General features: G+C 51.8%; 1 protein-coding gene across 1 annotated transcript in view; it reads left to right on the top strand.

The window, feature by feature from the left end:
* The window catches only part of GC (GC, vitamin D binding protein), an 8577-nt gene that overhangs the window by 758 nt on the left and 546 nt on the right, over positions 1 to 7273 (top strand). Inside the window, exons 2-11 of the mRNA XM_026847908.1 lie at positions 411 to 463; positions 4063 to 4132; positions 4556 to 4688; positions 4781 to 4992; positions 5383 to 5515; positions 5663 to 5757; positions 6066 to 6195; positions 6344 to 6546; positions 6765 to 6897; positions 7016 to 7113. Coding sequence (XP_026703709.1) covers positions 411 to 463; positions 4063 to 4132; positions 4556 to 4688; positions 4781 to 4992; positions 5383 to 5515; positions 5663 to 5757; positions 6066 to 6195; positions 6344 to 6546; positions 6765 to 6897; positions 7016 to 7113 — 1260 coding nt within the window. The remainder of the gene's footprint in view (positions 1 to 410; positions 464 to 4062; positions 4133 to 4555; positions 4689 to 4780; positions 4993 to 5382; positions 5516 to 5662; positions 5758 to 6065; positions 6196 to 6343; positions 6547 to 6764; positions 6898 to 7015; positions 7114 to 7273) is intronic.

The raw sequence follows: 7273 nt of genomic DNA, 5'->3' as shown, positions 1-7273 counted from the left end.
CCCCCGCCCCAGACACCCTAGCCCAGCAGCTGCAGGGACAGGAATTTACCCCGATGCTGTACAACTTGCTGAGGCACTCTCTGGAGTTGAGCTTCCCAGGATAACTGCCGACATTTCCCAGCAGTGTTGGATGCTGCCGATCCTGCAGTGTTTAACGCCCTGGCATGGAGGGAATCATCGATGCTGCCCACACTCATGGGATGGTTTCTCAGGGAAGGAGACACGGAGGTATGGACCAGCACCAGTGTGCTGGCCCTGGCGTGCACCAGGAGACACAGCCTGGTGTCTCTTAATTATTATGCATGACAAGGATTTATGCAAGCAGTTTGAAAGGAACTACCTCCAAAATCCTGCCCTTGTCACTGCCTGGGGTGAGCAGGCAGGCATGACCTGAGCAGCTGCTGAGCAAGGACAAGAGGCAGGACCACCTTCCTGGCAAATATACAGCATTTTGTTACATTAGGTGGGTGTTTACGTTTTCGCTTAAGTATTTTCTGATGTGTTTCTTGGTCTCATTTGGATTTTCTTCTCTAATTCTTCAACCTGGTCTAGTGGAAGGTGTCCCTGCCCATGGCAGAGGGATTGGAACTAGATGATCTTTAAGGTCCTTTGCAACCCAAACCATTCTGTGATTTTTATAATTAACTTCCCCTGCTGAAAATATGAGACTAGAGACGGGGGAACATCATATATGGGACATCTTATATGCATACCTGGCATATGCACATCTCCTGTAATTGGGCATCAATACACACACACACCTTATAGAAGCGCCTGAGGACAGTGAGCGCACCCATCCCCCTCTCATTGTGTTCAGGAGAGGCACAGTGCAGAACCCAAGTCCCAGATGATGCAGGTGCACCAGGATGGTGAAGCGGGATCCCAGAGGGGCCAAATCTGGTGGGGGACACAGGCAGGAGGCCCCTGCCACACCTGAGGGTGGAGGACTGGCTGGTTTCAGCCTAGCACACCACCAGTTTTAGTAATTTTTCACATCCTGATGAGTTGTTACACATACCCCTAGATTGCAGTGATTTTACAAGCAATTATCTTCCATCTGGTTTAAGCCATACGCACGTTTTTGTTCAAAACAGGCTGAATAGGTAGTGACTCAACATCAAGCTTCTGGGAAATTACAACTTGATTCATACAGAGTAGTCACAAAAGAGACCAAATATCTGTGTTTATACCCAAATAGCCCATTACCTAGACTGCTTCCACAAGCACAGCGTAATCAAACCCTCCTCTGAACTCTAATAGCCCTGAATCCTTCCGAGTATCCACAGTATGCTGCTGCTTCTGGTTCTATTATTCCCCAGGTCTAAAAATATTGCCACTGTACGGAAGAGCATCTCAGCTGGCACATACACCTAGGTGGGGCTGCGCACAGGGGAAAAGCACCTTTAGTCCCAGCAAAAGCAAGAAAACCCACTTCTCCACACATCTGGAGGTGCACGCAGTCCTTGTCACCTCTGTTTTAACCCAGAGCCACCTGTAAACCACAACTATTGCAGGACTGTCCCAGGAAACAAGCTCACCACTGCAAGATTTGGAGGGTAGCCCAAGACTAGTAGCAGCCATCTCACACGCCCCAAACAGCTGCAAACTCTCTGTATTCTTGCCTGGTGAAAGGGATATTTAAGATCTGGTTGCTCTAGCCACAACTAAGCTGCTAATAAGCTCCAGGGTGTCATCGGTCTGTCCGCCCACAGGAAGCCACTCAAGAGGAGCCAGTTGCTTCAGCAAACACCAGTAACCCGGGGTGGTATTTGCTAGATATTTATTTTACAGCACTCTTGGGTCATGATGCCTGCTGTCTGCCTTCCAAAGGCTGAATAAATAAGCTGCTCTGACCTTAGTGGCTCCATGGTCTCTCTTTCCCCGAGCCCAAGCACCCTGCTGTGCCATATACAGCACCCGCCACCTCTTCTGCTGCAGCTCCCAGGTGGCTCTGCTGTCAGCCCAAGGAGGGGAAAAAGCAATTAATGCTCTCAGAAAGCAGCAAACTTCTGGGCACCTGCATGTGCAACCTCTGGCCATTGGTCATCTTGAGTGCGAGCCACCCTGACCCAGCATCTGTGCAACATGGTCATGGCAGAGCAGGGCATTGCATCAGGCAACCATCTTCTCACAGAGCAGTTGTCCCCACCTAATCACTGCCCTGGGAGAACTTTGTCTGCTTGCACCCAAAAAGTCTGGGGTCCTTCCTCACACGGGGCTGGGAGGACCATTTATTGGCCTGACCACACACGGCTTTGCCACTTGCACGGGATACTTTGCCCGGCACATCTCCTCTTGTCGTTCATGTTGCGCCCATCATCCATCACAGGCAGGAGGACTCTCCCTTAGGTCCTGCAGCAATGCATCCACATTTTGCCAAGTTAATGATTAAAATCAGTCTGATTTTGGAGGCGCTGGCACCCAGGCTGTGGCAGGCAGGCCAAGGATGCTCACCCTCTACCCCGCCAATGGGATTAATCATTCACCCGGTAATTGGCAACCCATCCATATAAAAGCTAGGATGGGTTTCCCAGTGCCATTCTTCAGCAGGAGGAAGGAAACCAGCCCCAACATGAAGGTAGCTCTCACCCTGCTGCTGCTTTTAGCCACCACGCATGCTGAGCACAGAGGTAAGGACATTTATCACACACCTGGGGCTTTGCTCTCCCCTGGGGACAAACAAGGGGTATGAGGCTGGGGACCACCAGCTCTGGTGGTTTTCGGTGGTCTCCCCTCTCCCCAGCCCACTGGTGACTCACCGGGTAGGAATCAGAGAGGGGAAAGGGAAAGCATGGGGGGAAGGCATGTTTTGGCACTTGGGATGTCCCTTTGGGGGGATGCTGGAGGAGCTGGGAGAGGAAGAGGCTGGGCTGGGGTTGGGGGCAGAGGGAGGAGAGGACAGTGTCACAGGGCCTGGCTCCTTCCCTGTGCATGGGAAAACAAGATTTTCTGACCCCCTTTCACAAGCACCATTTCACTGTAAAACCCACCCCTCAGATGGAAACAATGCTCTGTGTCACCCCTTGCTGCCTTTACAGCTCCAGAATCATCCACTTGCCTAAAAGCTCCCTTGAAACTTACTTCTCCCATAACACTTCATGAAAACAAAAAGAAATGCAACAAGTTGGTCCTCTACAGCAGGACCAATAGCCACTGTTTCTGCAAGGAAAGGGAATTGCCTTTTACCACAGCTTCCTCTTTTTTTTTTTCCCTGGTGCTACCAGCCTTGCAAAAGTCCCCTCACCCTTTCTTTCCCACTGAAGCAATGTGACCTTCAGTGTAACAGCACATAACCCTTCAGTTTTGGGGAAATGACCCTGCTCTGCACTGTAATACCAGTAAATAGTTGGTATCAGTATTTACTCTGCCAGTACCAAAGTCTAACCAATGTCATTTGTAGCAAAAATCAATGCCATTTTTCCCGGGATGAGAGAGTTGCTGGGGATGTCTTCACTGCTGGGTGTTCCTGACCTCTGGGTTCCCATCTCAAGAGCTCCCGGCCTTTACACTCTCCAAAACCTGCCAGAAAAACTAACACCATGCATTTCAAACACACAGAAATGTCCATTTGGTCAAGGGGTGAACACACCTAATGTTTTACCTGTAGCTGTCCCAGATACAGCAAAGGGTTTTCCCCTGCTCCTTTCCCTGCAGAGCTGGAGCAGCATCTCCCCAGGGACTATGACTTGAGAAAAGAAGCAATTGCATAAAAAAATAATAATCCTCAAGGGAATAAAGCAAGAGCCCTGCAGCCTTTAGACCACATTTTGTGGTGGTGTAGCATCTCTCATTCCCATGCTGCTGCTGCTGCTGCTGCTGCCAGGGAGGAAAGCAGAAAGTGAGAGAAAAATAGAGGGTCAAGTGGGAACAGGCAGTTCCCCAAATGATCGTTTTCCCTGGCAAAAAGCAAAAGACCCAAGTTATTTTCTGTAGGTAGGAGAGTCAATTAAGCGAGTCATGCCGCTTTGTTGTTGTTGGGGGTTTTTTGTTGCAAGGGGAAAGATTGCTGGAAATGAACCAAGGCACAAATCCTGCTCTCAAATCCTTTTCCTGCACTTACAGGTAAAGCTTATGTCCGGGACAAAGTCTGCCAGGAGTTCAAGGTCCTGGGGAAGGAGAACTTCCGAACCCTGTAGGTACCTCCTGCCATATTTGCCCTCCCAGGACACTCAGCACCTAAGCTAAGACCAAAAAAAAAAAAAAAAAAAAAAAAAAACTCCCTGCAAATGAGGACTCCGATGGCTTGTAACAGGAGAAAAGTTTGCTTTATTTTTTAACTCCTCAAAACCAATAAGGTGCCTAAATAATTAGCAATTCTAACAGAGATGGCCCACAATCCCCTGGAAAGGGCAGCCCCCACCCTGAGACCCGCTCTGGGTCTTTCCTAGCTATTTTCCAAGGACTATGCTGCTATTTCTTGCAGTGCTGCAGCTGCTCCTCTCCAGCTGACAGTGTTAAACCCTGTTTTGACAGAATGATGCTGCAATGTGATTTTTTTTTTATAAGAGAAATAAACATGCCACCAGCTCATCCTCTCCTTGCTCCCTGCTCCCAGAACCATTATTGCTAACAGCAGAAAATTCTCCAATGCCACCTTTGAGGAGATCAGTCACCTCGTTGCAGAAATCGTCTCCCTGGCTGAAACCTGCTGCGCTGAAGGTGCTGACCCCTCCTGCTACGATGCCGGGGTGAGGCCGACCGAAGCTGGGTGATGGACCCCAAAACTGGGAGTGGGGGGATAGGATGGCCCCTGGCATGTAACCTCCTCTCCCTCCCACAGTCCTCAGCTCTGTCAGCCAAATCCTGTGGTGAGGACTCACCTTTCCCAGCCCATGCTGGCACGGCTGGGTGCTGCGCCCAAGAGGGGCTGGAGCAGAAGCTGTGTCTGGCCGCCTTGCAGCACCCGCCCCAGGAGCTGCCCCGCTACGTCCAGCCCTCCAACGAAGAGCTCTGCCAGGCCTTCAAAAAGGACCCCAAGGACTTTGCCGACAGGTAAGCTGGGCTGGGGATGGTGCTCAGTCTTGTCAGTAATGTCTGGTTGAGCCCAGGTATGTGCCGGTGCCAGATGATGTCTGGGTGCTCACCAAGCAAACCTGTCCCAGTCTCACCCCTCTGATTTCATGGCTGTGGGGCTACCGGTGCATCAGAGTAAAATGTCAGAGTGTCCTGCATTTGCACAAGCCCCGGGAACAGAATTTTACCAATGCGATGAGGGGTGACACTGCCTGTGTGAGTGGCTGGAGAAGGGCACAATAAGCCAGAAGCACGGGGTGGTACCTGGAGAGGGCTTCCCAGCCACTAACACCCCAAAACCCCTACATCTCCTGCACCTGAGCACCCAATCACAGAGTGCCGGGTGTTCTCAGCCCACGTCCGCCACAGGTTTCTCCACGAGTATGCCAGCAGCTATGGCCAGGCGCCCCTGCCTGTGCTCCTTGGCTCCACCAGGACCTTCCTCTCCATGGTCTCTACCTGCTGCATCTCCCCTGCACCCACTGCCTGCTTTCTGAAGGAGGTGAGGCCCTTTGGACCCCTGGACTCATCCTCATCCTTGCTCCTTGGTGAGCCGGGTGAGAATCATGCTGGCAGCCCAAGGAAAGGTGGTGGCTGGGAAAGGCTTGCATTTCCCTTGGAGGACACCTCCATCTTCTTTTTGTGTCAGAAACTGGAAAGGAAAACCCTCTCCCTCCTCACCCTGATGTCAAACCGGGTTTGCTCCCGCTTCACGGCATATGGGAAGGGCAAAGTCACCTTCAGGTAAAAGGGGGAAATGGCCTTTTCTCTCCTTGAACATGGGTCAGGGTGGGAGCGTGTTCCTGTTTGCAGCTGCAGATCCTGCTCTGAGGCAGCGTTCACAAAGCTAAATTTTAATTAAGATTTAAAAACAAGTGTGTTGTAGCATCCAGTGGGAACGCCCTGTGTATAGCGGCAGCACAGAGCGAGCCCCATGGCTCCACATCATCTCCCTCCTGCATGTCTATGTGGCGAAACCCCTTCTCTGAGCTGTTAGCAGGGGAAGGGGAGCTGAGCTCCCTAAGCCCCTTTTATGCCTTGTGCCTGCCCAGCTACCTCACCTCGCTTGCCCAGAAGATGCCCAGTGCTTCCTTCGAGGACCTCTTCCCCCTGGCAGAAGATGCTGCTGAGGTGTTTTCTGAGTGCTGTGACTCAGTGGCCGAGGACTGCATGCAGAAGAAGGTAGGGGAGACAGGACCCCACCCCAAAACCACATCCCAACTCACAGCAGGGGCTTAGGGAGTGAACCCCATCACGGTGAGGGAGTTGCAGCCTCACCAGTCCCAGCAGGATACTGAATCACACACACCCTCTGCTCCCCTCTTTGCAGCTATCTGAGCACACAGCTAAGGTCTGCAGTGCACTGTCAACCCAAGACGAAAGGTTTGCTGACTGCTGTAAGGGGACAAACCTCATGCAAAACTATTTCTGCATCTCGGCTTTGCCACCAGCACCTGCCCCCAAACTGCCAGAGGCTCAGAAGCCAATGAACAAGCAGCTGTGCAGTGAGGATGGGGCTCTCTATGCCAAGAGGTGAGTGGTACCCATGCTGACTGAGTACCTGACCTTTCCTTCTCCACTTGTCTTCGTTATATGCTTTGATTATTACTAGGATAACCAGGGGAGCATCCTCTCTTCTCTCAGCGGTGTCGCACCCAGGAGCTGCACAAGATGCAAAAAGCAGCCCCCATCCCACACTGAGCAGCACCAGTAATGAAAACTCATACGGCGACTCGTTTTTCCCACTCCAGGTACCTGTTTGAGCTAGCACGGAGACACACCAGTGTCCCTGACACCTTCCTTGGCAAACTATACGATGCCAGCGAAAAAGTCAGGGGGGAGTGCTGCTCTGCAAAGGACACCTCTGCCTGCCTGGACAGCAAGGTGAGGGGAGTGGATGGCTCCGTTGTCTCACTCTGCTCTTCCCACCCTGGCCCCATCTCCCTCAAAATCCCTGCAGAGATTTTTCCCAGCCTGCTTACAGCCACCCTCTGCCACTCAGCGCCAGCAGATGGGAGAAGAGCTGCCCCGCTTTCTGGAAAAGGCCAACCAGCTCTGCGGGCAGTACACTGAGTTAAATTTCCTTGACTTCAAGAAGAGGTAAGCCTTTGCCCCCTGCCCAAAACTGGATCAGCGGATGCAATCAGAATTTGGCCCAAAATCTGAGGATGCATGGAGACAGTGGTTTTGAGTCTAAGTAGCAGCAAAATATGGGGAAGCGTGATGCATCCACTCACACTCCCCCCCCCCCCCCCCCCCC

The sequence above is a fragment of the Athene cunicularia genome, assembly GCF_003259725.1.
Source record: "Athene cunicularia isolate RWA chromosome 4 unlocalized genomic scaffold, athCun1 chr4_part2, whole genome shotgun sequence".
NCBI classification, from domain to species: domain Eukaryota; kingdom Metazoa; phylum Chordata; class Aves; order Strigiformes; family Strigidae; genus Athene; species Athene cunicularia.
This window is presented reverse-complemented; position numbering and strand designations above follow the sequence as displayed.